Source organism: Erpetoichthys calabaricus, chromosome 3 (assembly GCF_900747795.2).
Source record: "Erpetoichthys calabaricus chromosome 3, fErpCal1.3, whole genome shotgun sequence".
Classification (NCBI taxonomy): domain Eukaryota; kingdom Metazoa; phylum Chordata; class Cladistia; order Polypteriformes; family Polypteridae; genus Erpetoichthys; species Erpetoichthys calabaricus.
The window spans coordinates 282,722,834-282,748,703 of record NC_041396.2 but is presented as its reverse complement, the minus strand read 5'-3'; the positions used below and the strand labels follow the sequence as shown (position 1 = coordinate 282,748,703).

At 43.4% G+C, this 25,870-nt stretch overlaps 1 protein-coding gene across 1 annotated transcript in view; it reads right to left on the bottom strand.

Annotated features, from left to right (window-relative positions):
- Positions 1-25,870, bottom strand: part of fgf11a (fibroblast growth factor 11a) — a 407,707-nt gene that overhangs the window by 21,893 nt on the left and 359,944 nt on the right. The window contains exons 4-5 of the mRNA XM_028798449.2: positions 7,760-7,958; positions 2,948-3,084 (exon numbers count right to left, since the gene is read on the bottom strand). Of these exons, the coding sequence (XP_028654282.1) occupies positions 2,954-3,084; positions 7,760-7,958 (330 nt within the window). The 3' untranslated portion in view covers positions 2,948-2,953. The remainder of the gene's footprint in view (positions 1-2,947; positions 3,085-7,759; positions 7,959-25,870) is intronic.

Here is a 25,870-nt window from a genome sequence, read left to right as displayed (position 1 = left end):
TTTTGGTTGATTTCCCCATAGCTTCTGACAGCGAGGAACTTTGAATACGTGTGCTAGGGTTTAGTGATCCACCAGTTCTGTGTTAAAACAATAAATATACCTGGCTGTCTGGAGGTTCATACCTCCATGGCCTGGTCACACTCTCTTGTTCTCTGTATGTGTACCTATCTCTGCCATCACTGTGCTCATTACGATAGTCTCAGTGTTGCTGCTGTTCAGTTTTTTAAAATTCTTTTGACATTAATGCTTTATTGAAATAGTTCCCGTAACCATAACTTCATTAAGAAATTTGGAAATTTACTTTATCAAGTGTCCACCAACAGAAATGCAAATGCCCACTTTAAAATTTAGATTGGGTGTCAGGTCTGAAGAGAATGTATACACTTTTAAGGAGTAGCCTTTTGGCAATGAAACACAATTTGCAGCTGTATTATTTCAATCTTTAAGAGATCAAACATATTTTAATAATATTTTGAATCATTTATTGGAATTTACTGACATGCAGTGGATAGAAAAAGTCTACACACCCCTGCCAAAATGACAGATTTTGTGTAATAAAAATTCCTGTCAGAACTTATTCCACCTTTATTACAAAATTTCACAAAGAATGTGTAAACAAATAAGAAACTATTCAAAAGGGAAAAAAATCATACAAAAACCTAGTTGCATTAGTGTGTAGAACCTTCAGTAATAAAGAACATGGCTGCGTTCAGAATCAACCAATCACAATAAGTCTCATCTCAAACAGTAGTTTGAATGCATGTGACATCAATTAATGTGGCTCTGATTGAACTCAGGTAATGTTTGGCTCTTCCTGTAGGGTTATTCTCATATCCTCTTAGTTGTAAGATACTCCTAGAGCCATGGTCCGCATCATTGACAGGTACCAATCAGGACAGGCGTACAAAAAAGTATCCAAACCATGAAACATCCCATTGAGCACGGTGAAGACAGTCATCAACAAGTGGAGTAAATATGGCTCAACAGCGACTCTACCAAGATCAGGATGTCCCACCAAGATTATAAGAAGACAAGGAGAAAACTGGTCAGGGAGGCCACTAAGAGGCCTACAGCAACATTAAAGAAGCTGTAGGATTTTCCTGCAGGCAAGTGCTGGTTGTTACCTATAAGTGACAACAATCAGTCGGATTCTTCATATGTCTGGGTTGTGGGGTAGGGAAGCAAGACAAAAGCCTTTTCTCACAAAGAAAAACATCAAGGCCTGGCTAAACTTTGCAAAAAGTTATACCCAATCTCTGGCAAACATGTAGAAAAATGCATTATGGTCTGATGAGACTATGGTTGAACTATTTGTCTATAATTCCAAAAAGTATGTTTGGACTGCATAACAGTATAAAACAGCATATCATAACATTATAAAACGGCATATTATCAAAAGAACACCATAGGCAGCATCGTGCTTTGGGTCTGCTTTTCTTCAGCTGTAACCAGGGCTTTAGTCAAGGTGGATGGAATCATGAAGAGCTCCAAGTATCAGTCTATCTTGGTATTAAATCTTCAAGCATCTACTAGGAAGCTGATGATGAAGAGGAACTTCCCCTTTCACCATGGCAGTGACCCAAAGCATACATCAAAATCAACAAAGCAATGGCTTCATCAAAGGTGGATCAAAGTTCTGGAATAGCCCAGCAAGAGCCCAGACCTTAATCCAACAGAAAATCTGTGGGTGATCTGAACTGTGCATAGGAATTTGACAGATCTGGAAATTTTCTACAAGCATGAGTTGGCAAAAATCACCCAGTCAAGATGTGCCAAACTGGCAGACTCTTATTCTTTAACTTTGATATTAACGTCACTATATTATCTGGCACTTTAATATTATGTGCCACCCGTCATTTTGGTAGTATAGTATTATTTGCACAATTCCGGCTTGTGATTTCATTATTTGCATAACATTTGTTATTTGTATAGTGTATACTTAAATGTTTTATTTAATCTATCTATCTATCTATCTATCTATCTATCTATCTATCTATCTATCTATCTATCTATCTATCTATCTATCTATCTATCTATCTATCTATCTATCTATCTATCTATCTATCTATCTATCTATCTATCTATCTATCTACACTAATGTAACCAGGTTTTTGTATGATATTTTTTTCCTTTTTACACTAAACAGTTTTTGATTTGTTTTCACCTTATTTGTATAGATATCAATTTTGCAGTAAAGGTGGAATAAGTTCTGGCAGGATTTATCTTGGTTTTATTTTTTTTATTACACAAAATCTACTATTTTGGCAGGGTGTGTGGACTTTTTATATCCATTGTATGAACAACTTTACATATTGCTCACTCTGGCAATGAAACACCACCTTGATTTTGAAAAATTGATCATATGAAAATAAAATTTGTTTATCTTTGTAAGCATAGATTAAGATTCTGTGTGATGCAGCACCTGTCTGAGCTTTGCAATTAGTATCAAACAAGTCAGCTATTACAACTGTGTAAGTGAATTGAAAGCTTCCCAGCCTGCCTTATGCGGTAAACTGGCATTGGTGGCATTGATTATTATGTTTATCATTCCTGCAAAATGTTACATTTTTCTCTAGTAACCTTATATTTTTTTGGCTGTTTATCTCACTTGTTGATGTAAACAGCCATGCCATACAGCAAGGTACAACACAACAATACAGTTGAGCAGCTTGACCCTACAATGTTTACTTTATTTTGGTGTAGCCTTCAGGAATTGGATTGTTGACCCTGAATTGGAGATAATAAATTTGCTAACAGAAGAATGGGTATTCATCCCTTTCCTATACAACTCAGTTTCTCATTTCCCTTTACAAATGATGCTATTAAACACTTTAAACATCCCATGTGATTTCTTTCTTCACCCTGCCTATCTCCTTGGCTCATACAGAACCTTCATTGTAATAAATTTGTGGTGCTTTTTGCTAGGCACATCCTCAGCCACACTTACCCTGGGCTATGATGCTTCACATTTGGGGGGTTCTTTGGGTCCATTCTGCATGGCTGGAGAGTCCGATGTCTTTGCTGTCTTGCGAGGTGGGCTCTGTCCGGCCACATCATGAAGAGAGGGCTCTCGATACATAGCCACTGTTAAAAAGCAGAAAAACTGGATTTGAAAGGCATGGGCAGTAGTGCCTCAACTTATGAGAATTTGAGGTGGCAGAGCAAGAAAGCAAAGAATGCAAAACTTTAAGCTGTAGTGAACCCCAACTTCTGGGAGGGTGCCAAGATTGCCAACACATGTGCATTGAGATGAAGCTGCTACGTTTATAAAGTGAGGGATGGAGGGAGTTAGGCTAACACCTAAGCGTTACAGGATTTTCCATCCCAACACCCAAATGTTAACAAAACACAAAAGAAAAAAGTCAGGCACCAAATATACACTAACCAGCCACTTTATTAGGTACCCCTGTTCTACTGCTTGTGTTGTGGTAAAAACTTTCCTCTATTTTCAAAGAAGTTAATCACGGAGACCAGATGAATTATTTATTTAAACATAGATATGCACAAATGTCTCAATCTGTGGAATGAGCACTCAGTAAAACAATTCATCTGCTTTTGTGCTTTCTGTTACATTAACTCATTTAATACATCATGTCATCTGACTCTTAATATTCATAATATGCAGAGCTTCATCCAATTAACGAGTGCAACCAATATATTCCGTTGTCTTTTGACTTTCCCAATAAGCTGAATTTTTCCCTGTAAATATGGGTGACCTGTGCACTCTTCTATTGATTTTAGCACCACTTCAAAGGTGGAGTGTTTGGGCTTCCCAATTAGTTTATTCCTGCTTTCTACAGGGGTGTTTGCTACTCAACTACTTCATTTTAACTTTAGCAACTATCTTGGTGGCTCTGAGATGAGGCAAAAGCTTCATGGGCCTAGGTTCAAACAATGTTTAGTTAAACCTTTAGTTACATTTAACTCTTATCATTAAGTTTAATAATTCATTGTTATAACTTCATATAAGTATATAATTGTATTAAATTGTAAAATTATATAATGTATTAAGTAAAAATATTGATTATAATTCTATACTTGTTAACAAAAATATCTAATCAGTTAATCACATGGCAGCAACTCAACGCATTTAGGCCTGTAGACATTGTCAAGACGACATGCTGAAGTTCAAACTGACCATCAGAATGAAGAAGAAAGGTGATTGAAGTGACTTTGAATGTGGAATGGTTGTTGGTGACGGACAGGCTGTTCTGAAACTGCTGATCTACTGGGATTTTCACACATGACCATGTCTAGGGTTTACAGAGGATGGTCCGAAAAAAGGTAAAATATCCCGTGAGCAGCAGTTCTTTAGGTGAAAATGCCTTGTTGATGCCAGTGGTCAGAGGAGAATGACCAGACTGGTTCGAGCTGATAGAAAGGCAACAGTAACTTAAATAACCACTCCTTACAACCGTGGTATGCCGAAGAGCATCTCTGAACACACAACACATCGAACGTTGAAGCAGATGGGCTACAGCAACAGGAGACCACACCAGGTGGCACTCCTGTCAGCTAAGAATGGGCAACTGAGGCTACAATTCATATGGGCTCACCAAAATTGGACAATAGAAGATTGGAAAAACATTGCCTGGTAGGGTCAGAATTTGGCTCCCATAACATGAAAGCATGGATCCTTCCTGTCTTGTATCAACAGCTCAGACTGCTGGTGGTGTAATGTTTTGGGGATATTTTCTTGGCACACTTTGGGCCCCTTAGTACCAAATGAACATTGTTTAAGTGCCACAGCCTACCGGAAAATTATTGCTGACCATGTCAATACCTTTTTGACCGCAGTTTAGCCATCTTCTAATGGCTACTTCAAGCATATCGCAAAGCTCAAATCATCTCAAACTGGTTTCTCTCAAATGGCCTCCACAGTCACCAGATGTCAATCCAATAGAGCACCTTTGGGATGTGGTGGAACAGGAACAGGAGATCCACATCATGGATGTGAGCTGACAAATCTGTTGCAACTGCGTGATGCTATCAAGTCAATATGGACCAAAATCCCTGAGGAATATTTCCAGCACCTCGCTGAACCTGTGCCACAAAGGGGGTCCAACCTGGTGCTAGTAAGGTGTAACTAATAAAGTGGTCAGTGAGTGTATATGTAATTATTTACAAATAATTATGCAGGAATGGATGTATACTAAAAAATGAAATGAAGCTGACCAGACAAAACATATATTGGGTTCATACTAGTGCCTTGAGCATGGGAAAGGCGCTATATAAATAAAATGTATTATTATTATTATTATTATACTGTCTACAATGGAATAAATGCTAAAGTAAATTTATGAACCACTGCATTGTTTTTTTAATTTTCCATACCATCCCAACTTTTTCTAATTTGGGGTTGTATATAGTCTCACGTATGACCTCAGATTGACCTTGACCTCCTCCACTGTCTGCTGTGAAGAGTATTCAGGGGAAGATACTAAGTGTTACTCCATAGTCTCCACTATTCTCCTCTTTTGCTGAAGAAGACCTTCACCAATCGAAGGACTCCTAACATCACCAAGCCCCACCTCTGTCCCCGCCTTTTCCGGTCTTTGCACAATATCAACAGCAGCATCCTCTGAAGAAATTGGCATTTCACTCACATAACAGCCAGACACTGATTTTTCTTGTTAATTTACTTCCAAAGGCAAAGTCCGCCAACAAATAGGAAAGCCTGTGGCAACAAAATATTCATAACGTTTCTGTCTTGTATGCACACTGTCACACATGTGTGCATGGGAGACAGATTACAGGCTCAAATGGTGCTATTTCTCAGTCAGACCTGGGGTTGGTGCTATCACCTGGTCCTTTCTCCTTTTGTTCCTCTGCAGACCAGCCAAAGACTGTGCCTCTCAGTGACATCCCCACCAGGCCAGCCCCTGTTAATATCACTTCCAGCACCCTCTGATGACATCATATTCAGTACCCAGAACCCATCTTCCTGCCACATCAGTTCCTGCTCCAGCCTCCCTGACTCCACCTCTTTCTCTATTCAACCATATTTATAGAACAGCTTTCAACATGTTAGTTCTGCTTTTGATTCCTCTCTGTAAAGACATGCCTATTCTTTTCAACAACTTTTTCAAGTATATGGAATGGCCATTCCCAAACCTTTTTATGTCTCATTTTGTCCTTATTACATTGGCGTAGTCAGCAGGATATTGTTCTAAGATGAGTAAAGAGCATGACCTGACTTCTCTACTGCACAACATGGTCACCGAGATACAGGGACTTAAGGTCCAATTGGGCAAAACCTGAACCCAGCTCTCTGAGGTGGAAGCACGGGCATAAGCATTTGTCACCTTCTAGCAGGATTGGTCAAGGGCTCCCTCCCAGGGTGCTGATGACATTACAAGAGAATGGTGACATTGAGTCATATCTCTTAATTTTTAAGCGTATGGCTATAAGACACCATTGGGCAAACATATGAGCTCCATTCCTGAAGGGTGAAGTGCAAAGGACCTATTATGACCTCAGGGCTAAGGATGCCACCAACTATGACAGACATGGCAAGTTGAGATCTTAAACAGTTACAGCGTTTCCTTGGACCAGCAGGCAAGGTTCTGCCATGATTGAGGTTAGACCCCGAGTTTGTGTCCATCAAGACCTCGGGCATATGATCTTGGGGGAAAAACCGGGGGTTGGCTAAGGCCAGACATCAATACCTCAAGCCAAGTTGTAGAGCAAGTTGACTGTGACCTACTGGCAAATGCCCTTCCCGACTTCCTTGCCCAGATGATGAAGGGATGGTGGTGACATACAGTCTTTACATGACTTCTGTTTTCTTTGCCCTAGATCCATAGGAAGAATTTTCGGGTAAACTATGATGTCATTTCCACATCCTTAACGTAAACCTCTAGCCCTCCATGTCTAACATCCCTATATACAATCAACCCGCTGGAAGTTAGCATTCATTTTGGACCCTGATACTGAAGAGGACAAACCCACATTCTCTTTCCCATATTTTATTTTTGATTTTCTTGTTTCCAGTTTAATGGGGCTTCTGTCTTGGTGCCCGAACATCCTGACACTCTCTAGTCTTTTGTTTTACAATATGCATACAGTGGATTTCTGGTTCTCTACTCTCTGCAAACTTTGGTGTATTGTACATTTTATTTTAAATGGATACATTTGACATTTTTGCCCATCAGTCTCCACCCAATAACCCATAATGACAAACTGAAAATATGCTTTCAGAAAGGTTAGGAAATTAAGACTCTTCATTAACTACTTTAGAAGCCCCTTTGGCTGCAGCAACAACTTCAAGTCTGTTCGATCAACTGAAACCTATGACAGGTGACCTCCATTGGACTAATTCTGAGATTTCTAAAACCAATTGGCTCCAGCAGAGGGGATGAATACTTAAGGGATCAATTATGTTGTGTTTTATATTTGTAATTAATTTAAATTACCTTGCAGAGATCTTTACTTACTTTGGATTTAAAGTGGCTTTTTCAGTTGACCAGTATCAAAAAAGACAAATTACTGTCTACTGTGGTTCAAAGTAATTTGACAATACAATGCAAAAACTTCTAAAGGAAGGGAATACTCTTTATGATCACTATAAAGGAGCTTTCAGCCTGATCTGTGGCTGCCATATCTGCAGCTCACACAGGACATCATGTGGCCTGTTGTCACACAAGGACTGCTCCAACTTCATGCTATAGTAACTAGAGTTTAATATTAATATATATTAAATTATTATTATTTATTTTACTGCATTAGAAAGCAAGTGTGCAATGACCCTTCCACCCACCTTCAATGAGCTTAGGAAGGAAGTGAGCAGCAGCCTTTGTTTTCTTGACACGGTTGCCCTTCATGACCTGTCCATCCCGATTGATGCCGATGTACCAAGCTCGGCCCGACTCTCTTTGCCGGTACAGAACGGAGGAGTAGGTGACATAATAGTTCTCAAAGACGCATTCCTTGAACTTACACTCAGGTGTGAAATGCTCCTGCAAAAATAAAAAATAAAAAACAAATAAATAGACAATCTTAGTTTTATGTCTGGTCTTTATATTGTAAATACTTTCCTGAGACACTTCAAATGAATGATGATAGAGTACAATTCTTAACAAACATTTGTTGGAGTTGCTGTACAGACATAAAAAGAGATATTCAGAGTCATACAGTCACTGGATTAAACTGGTAGCATTTTAAAATTAATTCAAAACCAATTAGAAAATATGTTGTCATGCATGCACGTTGGAGGACCCCATCGCAGGCTCAGTCAAGGCACGTAATAACCCACCAAGACAAAAGGGGGCACTGCCACTAATGTGTCATCTCTCTTCTTGACAGCACTGAGATGCTGCCCCGTGAAGGAATCTGACCCTGCCCCTTTCAGTCGAGCCGCCATAAAACCCTGAGGCTTCCCAGAAGAAGGCATCATTACTGGCTCAGGCAACCCATCAGATGAAGCTTCACTAACAGCGACTATACATTTGATGGTGGAATGGTGGCTCTGAGGCTAAGGATCTGCACTTGAATCGGGAAGGTTGCTGGTTCAAATCCCCATTACTATCAAAAGAGGTCCTACTTTGATGAGCAAAGCCCTTAACCTGCAATTGCTCCAGGACATTAGCTGACCCTGTACTCTAACCCCAAGGGGAATGCAAAAGCTAACAAATTCCTAATACAAGAAATGATATAAGGTGAAATAATGAACCAAAAAAAAGCTTCCAGAGTTTTATTTAACTGAATTCCTGCATACAAAACATACGCTGACGAGCGTCTTTTATCTTCTGTTTATTTGCTTTATTCTCGGACAGTTAAAGGGACGACCCGGTTGGTGCAGAGCTGTCATTCCTGCACCCGGCCACAATGTATGGCAGAAGAGTCCTGGGACTTAGTTACCTGAATTGAAAAGTTGGAGCATTACTTATATCTTTAGTTAGTTCATCAAAGAGTCAAGTATCATATTTTTGTTTTTTTAATATTTTTGTTACAATGAGTCAATTAAAAAGTGAACTGTGAAAACAGAATGCAATGCATGCATTATCAGACCACATTAAATACACGCTTTTTAAGAGCACTTTACAATGTGATGTAGTTGAAAATGCTGCCCAGAAGATCTTGTATAGCTTTATATGGCTTTTTATTAGAGCTTGTATAGCTCAGTAGCTTTCACAGACAGCAGAGCTTAATTCAGTTGGTGTCAAAATGGCATCAATTGCTGTCCTATTGTTAGAAACTAATTGTTGTTTGGTTTTCTTAAAGATGGCATTTTTGTAAGATGCATCACATGAAGATTTAAAGATTCCATTGAAGTCTCAAGCTAAAATTGTTGGCTGCTTCAGTCCATGATGGACTAGAGTTGTGCTAATAAATTAGAGAGTCAAAGAAATATTAGATCAGTATATTGTGCTGTTGATGCAGCTGTCAGATTGTTTTTAGCGTAACATAAATGCTGAGTACATATTTATTCACATTACCCTTTCAGAGCAACGCTTTCCCCTTGCATTCATTTGTAGAACATTGACTTTTTTCTTTTATTGTCATGGCTTACTTGCTTCAAGCAGCTGGAGCAGTGATCTGGTGCACGTCCCCACGTTTGAAGTACCTGTATGGTGAATTTGTTTTGTCGGTGGGAGTGACTGTCATACGAGTAAAACAGGAAAGCATGCAGGCTACATTGGGGAATAGAAACAATACACTGATCTCTTATTGCAGTCGTACAGAACGTTTCTCTGTCTTGAAATAAATGAGTTCAAAAAATTCAACAATGCTTTTCAGTGGATGATTGTGAAATTCAAAAATTTGTACGGAACGCTTTGCTTGGATTAATCTTGACAAAAAATGGAACTGTTATGACAGATTTCCTTGAACAATTAGCGCACCCAATTTGAACAAAATTGGACCACTGAGAGCCAAGTTGTTTCATGTGGAAAGACAGATGGACTGATAGACACGGCAATCGCTATACAGTAGGTGCTTATTGCAGTACATCCCATAAAAACAGAGATGCCTTCGAGGACCTGTGAGGAAGAACATACGAGAGATCACAACTCTCCGGTGCCATGAGTCATCATCACTACCATGGGCCATTCTGAGGTGTCTTGACCACTAGGCCAGCTGTGAAATGTTGTGCCCCAGGTCGCTAGTTATATTTTTTTTTGGACAACTTCACTGCAGGAAGAATTCCTGGTGAATTTGCAACTTGGTTATGTATAGACAGACGCACCCATTGAAGCCCAAAGTCATCAGGTTTCAATAGCCTTGTCAACATTTTAAAAAATAGTGAACGTTCATTGGTCAGCATGCCTTCATATATGTCATGTTTAGTCCCATCTTCAAGGGAAATACTAATAGTTGATCCTCTTTTTTTCCTTGATTGTCCAGTATCATAAGTTATTCATTGAACCGCAGAAAAAAAAAAACAAAATCATAAAATTATATGAAAGTGAATACTTATTTTTCATAAGAATAAACACATTTTTTTTATTGTTTTAAGTTACATTTAATGATATGTTTGTCAGGAATATGGATTTTTTCAACAAAAAAAAAATCCTATTTATACCCTACTAGCTGTCCTCCACGGCTCAGCTCACATAGTAGTGAAACAGGATAAACTTTAAAAATCAATAAATAAATTTAAAAAAAATGTTAACCTGGCCAAGCAGAAGGTAAGTATGCTCCAACATCAAATGTAGGCACTGTATCTGATCATGTTCAAGTCTGATGGGACAGCGTGTCCCCCGTGTGAAGAGAAAACCACTTTGGCAATCAACAGTTACCTTCTAAAACACACGTAGCTCTGATCTCCATCCATCCATCCATCCATCCATCCATTGTCTCCCGCTTATCCGAGGTCGGGTCGCGGGGGCAGCAGCTTGAGCAGAGATGCCCAGACTTCCCTCTCCCCGGCCACTTCTTCTAGCTCTTCCGGGAGAATCCCAAGGCGTTCCCAGGCCAGTCGAGAGACATAGTCCCTCCAGTGTGTCCTGGGTCTTCCCCGGGGCCTCCTCCCGGTTAGACGTGCCCGGAACACCTCACCAGGGAGGCGTCCAGGAGGCATCCTGATCAGATGCCCGAGCCACCTCATCTGACTCCTCTCGATGCGGAGGAGCAGCGGCTCTACTCTGAGCCCCTCCCGGATGACTGAGCTTCTCACCCTATCTTTAAGGGAAAGCCCAGACACCCTGCGGAGGAAACTCATTTCAGCCGCTTGTATTCGCGATCTCGTTCTTTCGGTCACTACCCATAGCTCATGACCATAGGTGAGGGTAGGAACATAGATCGACTGGTAAATTGAGAGCTTCGCCTTGCGGCTCAGCTCCTTTTTCACCACGACAGACCGATGCAGCGCCCGCATTACTGCGGATGCCGCACCGATCCGCCTGTCGATCTCACGCTCCATTCTTCCCTCACTCGTGAACAAGACCCCGAGATACTTGAACTCCTCCACTTGGGGCAGGATCTCGCTACCAACCCTGAGAGGGCACTCCACCCTTTTCCGGCTGAGGACCCTGGTCTCAGATTTGGAGGTGCTGATTCTCATCCCAGCCGCTTCACACTCAGCTGCGAACCGATCCAGAGAGAGCTGAAGATCACGGCCTGATGAAGCAAACAGGACAACATCATCTGCAAAAAGCAGTGACCCAATCCTGAGCCCACCAAACCGGACCCTCTCAATGCCCTGGCTGCGCCTAGAAATTCTGTCCATAAAAGTTATGAACAGAATCGGTGACAAAGGGCAGCCCTGGCGGAGTCCAACTCTCACTGGAAATGGGTTCGACTTACTGCCGGCAATGCGGACCAAGCTCTGGCACCGATCGTACAGGGACCGAACAGCCCTTATCAGGGGTGCCGGTACCCCATACTCTCGGAGTACCCCCCACAGGATTCCCCGAGGGACACGGTCGAATGCCTTTTCCAAGTCCACAAAACACATGTAGACTGGTTGGGCAAACTCCCATGCACCCTCCAGGACCCTGCTAAGGGTATAGAGCTGGTCCACTGTTCCGCGACCAGGACGAAAACCACACTGTTCCTCCTGAATGCGAGGCTCGACTATCCGACGGACCCTCCTCTCCAGGACCCCTGAATAGACTTTTCCAGGGAGGCTGAGGAGTGTGATCCCTCTGTAGTTGGAACACACCCTCCGATCCCCCTTCTTAAAGAGGGGGACCACCACCCCGGTCTGCCAATCCAGAGGCACTGTCCCTGATGTCCATGCGATGTTGCAGAGGCGTGTCAACCAAGACAGTCCTACAACATCCAGAGCCTTGAGGAACTCCGGGCGTATCTCATCCACCCCCGGGGCCCTGCCACCAAGGAGTTTTTTGACCACCTCGGTGACCTCAGTCCCAGAGATGGGGGAGCCCACCTCTGAGTCCCCAGGCTCTGCTTCCTCATTGGAAGGCATGTTAGTGGGATTGAGGAGGTCTTCGAAGTATTCCCCCCACCGACCCACAACGTCCCGAGTCGAGGTCAGCAGCGCACCATCCCCACCATATACAGTGTTGACACTGCACTGCTTCCCCTTCCTGAGACGCCGGATGGTGGACCAGAATCTCCTCGAAGCCGTCCGAAAGTCGTTCTCCATGGCCTCCCCCAAACTCCTCCCACGCCCGAGTTTTTGCCTCAGCAACCACCAAAGCCGCATTCCGCTTGGCCTGCCGGTACCTATCAGCTGCCTCCGGGGTCCCACAGGACAAAAGGGTCCTGTAGGACTCCTTCTTCAGCTTGACGGCATCCTTCACCGCCGGTGTCCACCAGCGGGTTCGGGGATTGCCGCCACGACAGGCACCGACCACCTTACGGCCACAGCTCCGGTCAGCTGCCTCAACAATAGAGGCACGGAACATGGCCCATTCGGACTCAATGTCCCCCACCTCCCTCGGGATGTGGTCGAAGTTCTGCCGGAGGTGGGAGTTGAAGCTACTTCTGACAGGGGGCTCTGCCAGACGTTCCCAGCAGACCCTCACAACACGTTTGGGCCTACCACGCCTGACCGGCATCCTCCCCCACCATCGAAGCCAACTCACCACCAGGTGGTGATCAGTTGACAGCTCCGCCCCTCTCTTCACCCGAGTGTCCAAGACATGTGGCCGCAAGTCCGACGACACGACCACAAAGTCGATCATCGAACTGAGGTCTAGGGTGTCCTGGTGCCAAGTGCACATATGAACACCCCTATGCTTGAACATGGTGTTCGTTATGGACAATCCGTGACGAGCACAGAAGTCCAATAACAAAACACCACTCGGGTTCAGATCGGGGGGGCCATTCCTCCCAATCACGCCCTTCCAGGTCTCACTGTCATTGCCCACGTGAGCATTGAAGTCTCCCAGCAGAACGAGGGAGTCCCCAGAAGGTATGCCCTCTAGCACCCCCTCCAGGGACTCCAAAAAGGGTGGGTACTCCGAACTGCTGTTCGGTGCATACGCACAAACAACAGTTAGGACCCGTTCCCCCACCCGAAGACGAAGGGAGGCTACCCTCTCGTCCACCGGGGTAAACCCCAATGAACAGGCTCCAAGTCGGGGGGCAATAAGTATACCCACACCCGCTCGGCGCCTCTCACCGGGGGCAACTCCAGAGTGGTACAGAGTCCAGCCCCTCTCAAGGAGATTGGTTCCAGAGTCCAAGCTGTGCGTCGAGGTGAGCCCGACTATATCTAGCCGGAACCTCTCAACTTCGCGCACTAGCTCAGGCTCCTTCCCCTTCAGAGAGGTGACATTCCACGTCCCAAGAGCCAGCTTCTGTAGCCGAGGATCGGACCGCCAAGGTCCCCACCTTCGGCCACCACCCAACTCACACTGCACCCGACCTCCTTGGCCCCTCCCATAGGTGGTGAGCCCATGGGAAGAGCTCTGATCTCTCTCTCAAAAATGTCAAACATTACTACTTAACAATCTGTAGATGATAATGTCTGTTGAACAAACAGGTATTGCTTAGCCAAGCAAAGGCAAGGTATGCTCCAACACGTGGCGAGACGTAGATCGACTCGAATGGAGGCTTGCGCATGAGTGAGGAGAGCCCCGTCTCCCTCCCCTCAGACTGCAGCATTTGTCTCGGATTCGCACAAATAAATTGGAACCGTAAGTTAACTGTGATACTTAGGGCGATGAGAGAAGTCGCAAAATCAACCGGAATGTTCGAGCAAATTATAGAAAATAATGTGATCTAAATTAAGTAGTTCTCTCGTGAAAAGTGGACAGACGTACAGACAGACAGACAGACGGATGTTGGATTATATATTTATCCATCCATCCGTCCATTATCCAACCCGCTATATCCTAACTACAGGGTCATGGGGGTCTGCTGGAGTCAATCCCAGCCAACACAGGGCGCAAGGCAGGAAACAAACCCCAGGCAAGGCACCAACCCACCGCTGGGCATGCACACACACACACCCACCAAGCACACACTAGGGACAATTTAAAATCGCCAATGCACCTAACCTGCATGTCTTTGGACTGTGGGAGGAAACCGGAGCAACCGGAGGAAACCCACGCAGACACGGGGAGAACATGAAAACTCCACGCAGGGAGGACCGGGGAAGCAAACCCGGGTCTCCTAACTGCGAGACATTATTTGAGGACATTCTGTGTGAATGAGGACAAACCAAAAGCTCAATTGAGGACTTCAATTCCTAGCAGATAGTAGTATTTTGAAGGGATTAAATTTGGCATGCAGTTTGTCAGCATTTAGCAGGAGGAAGAGATTACCACGGAGCTGCTACAGTCTTTCACAGACAAACATCCAAAGTGTGCATTTGTCATGAAACTGGATGCTCCGTTTGATGGGCACAGTGGTGTGGCTTTCCTTTGCAGAGTACATATGTTATGAGACTGTGTCTCCAGAGATCATTGTTACTAGACAAAAAGAGTGAGTGATGCAAACATGAACCAGAAATCGTAGCCAGCGCCAGACTAAACTCAAAGAAATCCTTTACTACATGCAATACAAAATACAGTACATTCCAGTAGATGGTGCACTGCAAATATTAATGCTGTGGTCTACATTAGATTAAAACTACAAATCAAACAATTCAGATGTGATTAAAGTGCACATTGCAGACTTTCATTTGAATACATTTCAGTCCCACCATGTAGAAATGACAACAGTTTTTCTACACTGTCCTTTGTGATGGTGCAGGTCGGCTCCTGGCACCATCTTCTATTATTGGAGCCTCTTGAACGTGACACCATCGATAACATAACTATATGAGCATGGCTGATGATGACAAAGCACACATGAAGCAAGGGGAAGGTGTGAAAGTGATCAGTGCTTTTTTTAGAAAAAAATTCACAAAAAAAAGTGTCCAAATAGTGTCCAAAGTGCAGTGCTCAAAAAAGATAGTTCAATAAATAAATAATCCAAGTAAAAACAAAGGTGAAGTAGAGATCCATCCATCCATCCATTATCCAACCCACTATATCCTAACTACAGGGTCATGGGGGTCTGCTGGAGACAATCCCAGCCAACACAGGGTGCAAGGCAGGAAACAAACCCCGAGCAGGGCACCAGCCCACTGCAGGGAACACACACACACACACACCAAGCAAACACTAGGGACAATTTAGGATCGCCAATGCACCTAACCTGCATGTCTTTGGACTGTGAGAGGAAACCGGAGTACCCGGAGGAAACCCACGCAGACACGGGGAGAACATGCAAACTCCACGCAGGGAGGACCCGGAAAGCGAACCCAGGTCTCCTAACTGCAAGGCAACAGAACTATCACTGTGACACCGTGCAACGAAGTAGCGATTAAAATCAAAACGGGGTTAAAACCAACTGACAGGAAACTATCCTCTTTAAAAACCAAGTGCTTTGATCTTTTAACTGGTGGCTCCTCTGCTTATCCTGTGCAGGCCTTGCAGTGGAGGAGTCATCCTAACAGTAGATGCAGCTGACCTTCCTCAGGTCCTGGTCCCTGCCATCCCATGGCTACGGAAAGGCTTCCCTCTCTGGACCTTGGCTTGGGTCCCCGTTGGCTAGGGTGCTCACACTGGGGCTCTCCTCCCAAGCCTCCCCGACCAAAGCTGCCTTCCCAGTCTTCCGCAGCGACACTCCTGCTCTTCATTGCAGCTCAGCTGGAGTGACCCATTTCAACTGCCCCACGAGTGTCGGCCACACACCTCTTCGAGACTCACTTCCCAACTGTCTGCTTTCTCTCCCTTGCGCCTGCTCTCTTCAGATCGCTCACTCCCACACCGGCTCCTTCTACCACCAGCCTTCTTCTCTCTTTCTCCCTTTAACCTCCATCTTTTCTTCTTGTCTGCCTTTCTTGATACCCCCCTTCTCGCACTTACGCTTCTCTTTTAAACTGGGGATGTGTCACAGCTGTGGTGATGAGCAGCTCCTGGTGTCAATTAGGGTCACGGATGATCCTACACCTGTGCACTAACTGCAGGGCCGTCCGCTCCCGTATCGCACATGGGAACCGCTCACTACGTTGCCACGACACACACAGAAAGACACGAATGCAGTGATTATTTAATAAAAACGCTAAACAGACCTGGGGCCTCATGTATAACGCCGTGCGTAGAACTCACACTATAACATGGCGTAAGCACAAAAGCGGGATTGTGCGTACGCACAGAAAAATCCAGATGCAGGAATCCGTGCGCACGCATACTTTCACGTTCTTCTACTACATAAATCCCGATTTGCGTGAAAAGTAACGCACGTGCACACGCCTTCTGTCCCGCCCCAACTCCTCCCAGAATTACGCCTCTTTGAATATGCAAATCAATATAAATAGACTTCTGTGAAAAGACAATGGGAAAAGTACGGGAGAAAATATAAGAATTTCAGCGAATACCAAGTGGAGGCAAAGGAAAAACGTACTATTTGTTGGTTTAAACAGTGGTATAATCAACAAAAGAAAGCTGATCGAGTGACAGTGTGTCGGAGAAACTCGAAGGCTCAACTTCACAAAGTCGCACAGTGCCCGAAATAAAAAAGAAATCACATATCAAAGTCGCCGTGAAAAAGCGAGTCGTAGCCCACCGTCTGAGTGTCATATGAAAGCTTATTAGGGTACAGACAAAAAAAAGGCACACAGTGGGGAAAAAAGAACGAAATGTCAACTTTAATCTCGAAATTTCCACTTTAATCACGTAGTTTATTTTGCCATTAAAGTAGAACATCATATAGTTCATCTTAAAATCGTTTAATTTACTAGTTTCTCAAATTCCATTGTAACTAAAGTGGCATGTTAAATGCTTTGTTCTGTATTTGATCTTCTATGTGCTCTACATGTGTGAATCACTACCTGCTTTTTAAACGGGCTTTCTCTTTCTCCGACAGGACACATAATCCATTACATTCTTGATATTACAGCTCTCTGAGTAATTAAAATACTGAGATGTATACGTGATATCTTTTTCATGATGATAGGAATGAAAGCATGTTATTAAACATGGGAACACGGTGGCGCAGTGCTTGTTCATGTCTCACGCAAGCGGCTTGCTGGGCCATGCGCGACCTTCAATGAAATAATTTATCACAGCAGTACTGTCTTTTTCAAACGTACTAACCTCCAATTCCTGTCCTTACTTTTCTTTCTCCAAAAACTCAATCGCCACACAATAAGCTATGTAATAGACGTGAAGCCATCTGTAAGCTTAGAACTTCGATTCTTCAAAACTTTTAAGGAACATTGAAATATCTTAGTAGTACGTGTTTAATTATTATATCCGTCTATCTTTCCAGTGTCGCGTCAGCACCAGCAAGAATACAGCGCAAGGCAGGAACAATTACTGAACTAACTAGCGCTGCGGCACCGTGTCCTCACATGTTTAATTATCAACAATACAGATTTTTAAATGAAGTTAAAGTTTTATCTGTATAATATAATCAACATGTTTTGCTGCATTTCGTCTTAGAAATGAATACCGTCATCACATGTAAATACGCGCTTTATAAAGTGGCGCAGGTTGTGCAATATTATAACTGTAGTGCAAGTTTACAGTTGAGGTAATTGTACTTATAAGTACAAACATTTCTACAAGGAGCACTTGATGGACTGATTTAGTGTGTTTAGAGTTCTTGGGATTAAACTGTTTCTAAACCGCGAAGTCCGTACAGGGACTAAAGCGTTTGCTGTGGCTCAGGCAGCGTCTGCTTCATTCTGTATACCGATAATTCTCTTTCCAATCAGCTGCTGCTGTGATTTCCCACTCAGATACAGTGATATAAATACTCCGAGTGGTGCAGTGAGAGTAATGTGGAAAAAGATGGTCTGCTGTGGCAACCCTTAACGGGATCAGCTGAAAGAAGATGCAGTGAGAGTTACAACGCTAAAGCAGTTATGGTATTTGGAATACTATGGCTATTCCCTGGACCATTATATTGCTACAGGTTAATTACAATCAGATGCATTACACTAATAAACAATATGCAGTTAATTTCAGTGTATTTATAAAGCCGCGCCAGGCATGTGGATTTAAGAAAGAAAGGGTGATCACACAGGAACAGTAGCACTGCTTTGACACTGGGTGCCGCCAGTCTGCAAAACCGGGCGGATAAATTGCGTACGCCAAGGAATGAGTTACCGTGGAAATGTGCGTGGCTTTACGCCAAGTTTAGGTTTTATACATCGCGATTTGAGCGTGGAAAGGTTCGTACGCAACATTTCTGTGCGTACGCACCGTTTATACATGAGGCCCCTGGACCTTACTTCATCACATCCTCCAATTTTAAAGCACCATAATGTTTGTGGTTGGCACCCTGCCCAGGATTGGTTCCCTGCCTTGTGCCCTGTGTTGGCTGGGATTGGCTCCAGCAGACCCCCGTGACCCTGTGTTCGGATTCAGCGGGTTGGAAAATGGATGGATGGATAATGTTTGTGACACATCAATGGCAGGTCTATTAAAGCCGTCATATTTAGGACTTTGTCTCATAGCCCTTGCATGCAATGACTACTTGAAGCCTGCGACTCACAGACAACAACAGTGTGCTGAGGATCTCTTGTGATGCTCTGCTAGGCCTCTAATGCAGCCATCTTCAGCTCCTCTGTTTTGAGGGCTTGTCCATTTAAATTTTCACTTCAGCATATGGACGGCCTGCTCAATTGGATTTACATCACTTATCTGCTTTGGCCATTATCCAATCCGCTATATCCTAACTACAGGGCCACGGGGGTCTGCTGGAGCCAATCCCAGCCAACACAGGGTGCAAGGCAGGAAACAAACCCCGGGCAGGGCACTAGCCCAGCGCAGGGCACACACACACACCCCCACACACCAAGCAAACACTAGGGACAATTTAGAATCACCAATGCACCTAACCTGCATGTCTTTGGACTGTGTGTGGAAACCGGACACAGGGAGAACATACAAACTCCACGGAGGGAGGACCCGAGAAAGCGAACCTGGGTCTCCTAACTGCGAGGCAGCAGCGCTACCCACTGCGCCACCGTGCCTCCTGGTTTGGCCATTCAAGAAATTTTTTAGCTTTGAAAAACTCTTTACCAGTATGTTTGGGAGCATTATCCTCTTGTAGTGTGAAGCACAGTCTATTGAGTTTGAAGGCATTTACTGGAACTTGAGAAGATCAGATGTTTCTATACACCTCAGAATTCATTAGGGCACTGCCATCAGCAGTTCCATCATTAATGAAGAGGAGTGTGCCGGGACTTCTGGCAGCCAAACATGCCCAAGTCATAACACCCACACCATCATGTTTAACAGATGAGATGATTGCTTTGGATCTTGTGCAGTTCCTTTTTGTCTCCACGTTGATCAGGTTCATCTTTGTCACACCTGTCCACAAGACCTAGTTACAGAATTCTTTTTGAAGTCCCTTTTAACAAACTGCCATCTGTCCATCTTGTTGTGGCTAACATCCTCATATTGAATAGTGGCAACTGCAGACTCCAATGGGTAGAAGCAGGCACACATGAAGAATCACAAACACCTATGACTCCAATTGTCCCAAACATTACTATGGAAAACATGTCATTGCTACATGGTGTGGCCAAAATGTGTGCAAATCCCCTTAAATGGAAGTCTGCACTGTGCACTTTAATCACAATGTCTGTCTTGTTTGATTTTCAATTTTAAACTGTGGAGCGGCGGCACGGTGGCGCAGTGGGTAGTGCTGCTGCCTCGCAGTTGGGAGACCTGGGGACCCGGGTTCGCTTGCCAGGTCCTCCCTGCGTGGAGTTTGCATGTTATCCCCGTGTCTGCGTGGGTTTCCTCCGGGCACTCCGGTTTCCTCCCAAAGACATGCAGATTAGGTGGATTGGCGGTTCTAAATTGGCCCTAGTGTGTGCTTAGTGTGTGTCCTGCGGTGGGTTGGCATCCTGCCCGGGATTGGTTCCTGCCTTGTTGGCTGGGATTGGCTCCAGCAGACCCCTGTGTTCGGATTCAGCAGGTTGGAAAATGGATGGATGTAAACTGTGGAGCAGAGGGGTAAATCAAGGAAAAATGTATCTCTGTCCCAAATATTATGGAGGGCACTGTATTACTAATTGGGGTTTATATGTTAATATCACCCTCTAGTGGGTATTTTTGTAACTTTTCGGGAATTACATGCTTTGGGACACCTAGTTCATAACACACAGGATGGTATGGACTGGAAGAGCAGAAGCCAATTAGATCTCTGAGGGGGAGGATGTCAGGGTTACTATAATTCAGCAAGACCAAGCCCTTTGCATTACATGCAGCTGGTCAGAAGCTTATAGCTTAGCTGTTGTACCTTTCACATGAAGCAGAAATGTCCTAAGGACTCCTGAAAACTCTCAAGTGAAAATAATGGCTCCAGGAATTTAGTAGGAATGAGAAGAAAGTCTTTGGAGAAAATAACACCACAACACCACAAGGGGGAAAGAAAGAAAAGAATGAAAGACGAGAAACTGGGTTTGAATTTGACACTGAGCCTGCGTCTCTCTTTCACATTTCCATTTTTGCATTCCCTGCCTTTACAGCGGCCCTCAGACTGCAGCCTGCTTAACCGTCCTGAAAGTTGAACCGTTCTCACCTCTCACACGGCGGGTGTGCACGGAAGTGGAACATTTGGATCACCACTGTGTATTTTTAGAAGCAGTGAGGGGCAGCGGGGATTTCATATTTACTGGGAGCGAGCACACAGTCTGCAGCCTTCTGATAAGTGACTCCTCTTCTAAAGCATCCACTTCCTAATTTAAAGACCAAATGCTTCTTTTTTAAGCTCCAGGAATGAAGTGCTGATTTTAGAAAAGCTTCTAATTAAATTTAACATACATCTTGTGACCCCATCCCCTCACTTTATCTTCCTGTAACATTTGAATATGCAGGGCAACAAGGTATTGAAAATATCCATCGGTTTTAATACACCTTTGAGATGGCAACTCTAAAACAATACATTGAGCTTGTTCACAGAGCAACTGCCCATGAATGCACCTAAACACTCTCTATCCATTGCAGGGTTGTTCAACCTTTCAGAAAGAAAAAAAATACAAATCTGGATTAGTCACACTAATCAATTGCAGGCCACAGTTACTCACCCTGACTCTACCCAAGAGGAAATGTATGTTATTAGTCACTACTTTTGTGTGTTTTATTTATTTTACAGAGGTGGCACTATGCTTTGCTGGCACCTAGGCAAAGAATGCAGAAGCTGTCTATGTATGATGCTGGCAAGATGAATAAAGCTCCACCAGAGCTGACACATTTATCTACTGGTGGACTGGTGGATGGATGGTCTTTTTCCTGTGCAACTTCTAGAGGTTTATTTTCTCCAGTATCCAATCAGCTGGAGTTTTTATCTTCCTTTCCTCTCTGGCCTTTTGATCAAAGAACAGTAGAACATTAGAATAATCCAGATGAGAACAGGCTATTCAGCCCAACAAAGCTCACCAGTCCTATCCACTTAATTCTTTTGAAACAACATCAAGTCGAGTTTTAAAAGTCTCCAAAGTCCTACTGTCTACCGCACTACTTGGTAGTTTATTCTAAGTATCTATGGTTATCTGGGTGAAGAAAAACTTCCTAATGTGTGTGCGAAATTTACCCTTAACAAGTTTTCAACTGTGTCCCCGTGTTCTTGATGAACTCATTTTAAAATAACAGGCTTGATCCACTGGACTAATTCTCTTCATAATTTTAAACACTTCATTTATGTCAACTATTAGTCCCCTTTCGCTTAAACTGAAAAGGCTCAGCTCTTTTAATCTTTCTTCATAAGTCAACCCCTGCAGCCCTGGAACCAGCCTAATCGCTCTTCTCTGGACCTTTTCTAGTGCTGCTATGTCCTTTTTGTAGTCTCAACACCAAAACTGCACACAGGACTCTAGATGATGCCTCACCATTGTGTTATATAAATTTTGTGCAGAACCTTCATGGACTTTTACTCCACACATCAGGGTGCTATATAACCTGATATTCTGTTTGCCTTATTAATGGCTCCTGAACATTGTCTGGCAGTTGATAGTGATGAGTCCACTATGACTCCTAAATCCTTCTCATAAGGTGTGCTCTCAATTTTCTGACCAATTTTTACGTCCCATATGTAATCCTTTACATTTACTTACATTTAATTTCATCTGCCACAATTCTGCCCGTCTGTATGCTGTCCAAGTCCTTATGTGATGATTTAACAGATTCAAATTATCTGCTAATCCACCTATCTTAGTATCATCTGCAAACTTAACCAGATTGTTACTTATATTCCTATCCAAATCATTTATATATACTAAAAACAGCAGCAGCCCTAACACTGACCCCAGCTGGTCACCACTCTTAACATCAGCCAATTCTGATGAGGTTCTTTGCACCATCACCCTCTGCTTCCTGTGTTTAAGCCAATTTCACCCATCTACATTCAACACCCTGAAATCCCACTTCTTTCAGTTTGATAGCAATTGTTATTATTCTGAACATTTTGGTTCTTTTTTGTTCAGTTTTATATAACACTAGCCAAAGTGTCCGCCATTGCCCAGTTATATTTGTGTATTGGGTCAAGTCAAGTCAAGTTGGGGAGCATGCACTGGTACAGTGCGTTGCTGCACACACTACACGTCGAAACAACTCGCTATCCCGGTTGGCAACCCCCCAGACAGACACCTGGTCCAGTCCTACCCTTCGGAAATGACCCACTATCTGCCGCTGCCAGGTGTTACGTGGGTGACCCCTTGGCCACCTGGTCCAGCCACTCGGGTTCCCAACAATGAGGATCATATGATTCAGATCACCCTCAGGAAAACGCACCACATGGCCGTAGTGCCGTAACTGACGCTTCATCACAATGCATGTAATGTGCCTCATTCGGGACTCCATGAGCAACTGCACATTCGACACAAAGTCAAACCAACGGTACCCAAGGATTTTCCGGAGAGACACAGTACCAAAGCAGTCCAGTCTTTGTCTCAGGTCACTGGATAGCGTCCATGTCTCACAACCATATCGTAAGACAGGAAGCACTAGGACTCTAAAGACTTGGACCTTTGTCCTTTAGAATAGATATCGGGAGTGCCACACACCCCTTTAGAGCAACCTCATGACCCCCCATGCTCTCCCAATCCGTCTACTGACTTCATAGGAAGAGTCACCAGAGACATGAATGTCACTGTCAAGGTAAGTAAACCTCTCAACAAGGTCAACACTCTCTCCTCAAACAGATGCACTGCTGATGGCTGTGCCCAAGAGGTCATTAAAGGCCTGGATCTTGGTTTTTATCCAGGACAATCACAAGCCCAGACACTCAGACTCCTCACTCAGTCTCTCGAGCACCCTGATCAGAGCCTCCATTGACTCCGCAAAGATCACAACATTGTCAGCAAAGTCAAGATCCGTGAAACTTTCTTCATCAACAGATGCCCCACAGCCACTGGACCCCACGACCTTGCCCAACACCCAGTCCATACAAGCACTGAACAGAGTATGAACAAGAAGAACAAGAACACACCCCTGATGAACCCTTTATTGGGTGAATGAAAAAAATCAAATATTTCTGTGCTTTTTGAGTGTTGAATCTGTTGTCATTGCTGGCCTAAAAGTGAGTGTTCCATCTGTCAATCTACATTGCCTATTTAGCAATTTTTCTGCCCCCATGAGTTAAATTTTTTTCTTTTTCTCTATGACTGGATTTCATAATTGCCATAACTACTTGTTGGGTTAGAGCCATGAATGGTACTTCCTTTAATTTCTTGGTTTAGATGTTTAATCCCACATTAACCTCCATGGTGTTAACTCTGATCTTGACTTGGGCTCAGAGTTCTGTGTAAAAATGGTTAAATGGAAATCAGCAGGCCCTGATTGCTACCCTGTAGAATTTTATAAGAAATTCTCCACTCAGCTAGCTCCCCTCTTATTGGCAACATTTACAGAAGCTAGAAACAATCAAATTCTACCTCAAACCTTTCATCAGGCATTAATCACCATCTTTCCTAAAGGTGTTCTTCCAGATGGACTTGAAGTGGAGAAGGACAAGCAAACTGTGATTGCTTTCACTAAACTTTTGGCACGCAGACTGATTTTGTTAAATTGGAAGAATCCTAACTCTCCTCTTATAAGTCAGTGGGAAACCGATGTTTTATATTATTTGAAATTGGAAAAAATCAAATTCTCAGTTAGAGGATCTGTACAGAACTTTTTCAAAACCTGGCAGGATCTAATCAATATTATTTTAGAATAAGAAGAAATAATTATTTCCGCATTTCTTTTCCTTCTCCATTTATCTTTATTGCTCAATTAAACTCAACAATTTAGGTATGTTTACAAGCTTTAAGTATTACTCCTTTGGCTATGCTCTCCTTCTCAGGGGTGGGGTTTGATTTGTTTTTAATCCTATTTTTTGTAAAAATTCATCTATTTGTACGGAATAATTACAATAAAATTAATAAAATATAAATTAAAAAAAAAGTCATGAATACTTCTATGCCTTCTGCCACTCTGTGGCAACTTGTCAAAGTCAAAGCAAACTTTATTGTCATCTCAACCATATACAAGTATACAGATAGACAAAATTGCGAAGCTCAGGGTCCACAGTGTAACAACATGAAGTGCAAATAAAAAATTAAAATTAGAATTAAAATTAAGGTATAAAATTAAAAATTAAACACAAACAAGTCAAGACATTGTGCAAAGACAAGACAAAGAAGTAGCAGCAATATTGACGTGTAGTAAGCAATATGAACATTGATGCAATGTATGATATTATACAATCTAGGTACATAAATATAGTCAATAAATATGTAATATAATAAATAAATAATAGATATAGATAATACAGCGGCACGGTGGCGCAGTGGTAGCGCTGCTGCCTCGCAGTTAGGAGACCCGGGTTCGCTTCCCGGGTCCACCCTGCGTGGAGTTTGCATGTTCTCCCCGTGTCTGCGTGGGTTTCCTCCGGGCGCTCCGGTTTCCTCCCACAGTCCAAAGACATGCAGGTTAGGTGGATTGGCGTTTCTAAATTGGCCCTAGTGTATGCTTGGTGTGTGGGTGTGTTTGTGTGTGTCCTGCGGTGGGTTGGCACCCTGCCCGGGATTGGTTCCTGCCTTGTGCCCTGTGTTGGCTGGGATTGGCTCCAGCAGACCCCCGTGACCCTGTGTTCGGATTCAGTGGGTTAGAAAATGGATGGATGGATGGATGGATAATACAGAAATTATCAGTGTATGATAATAGTTGTTTAAGACATGTGTAAACAATGAAAGTTCAGAATGTTTCACAGCAGAAGGATATCAAAGAATGTCAAAGTGCAGTGTGCAAAATCCTTAAATGTCAGTATGAGATTTTCAGTATTTCAATATTTATTAGTGGGTTGGATCCTTCAACCAAATCACAATGGCATGTAAACGAGAAGCTGTAGATGCAGTTTTAGAACAAACTGAAATTGAAGCATTAGTTGAATCAAGAGATAGTGATGGCCATGTGAAATGGTCATCAGACATTGATACAGATAGTGAAAATGATGCATACGGCACTGTACG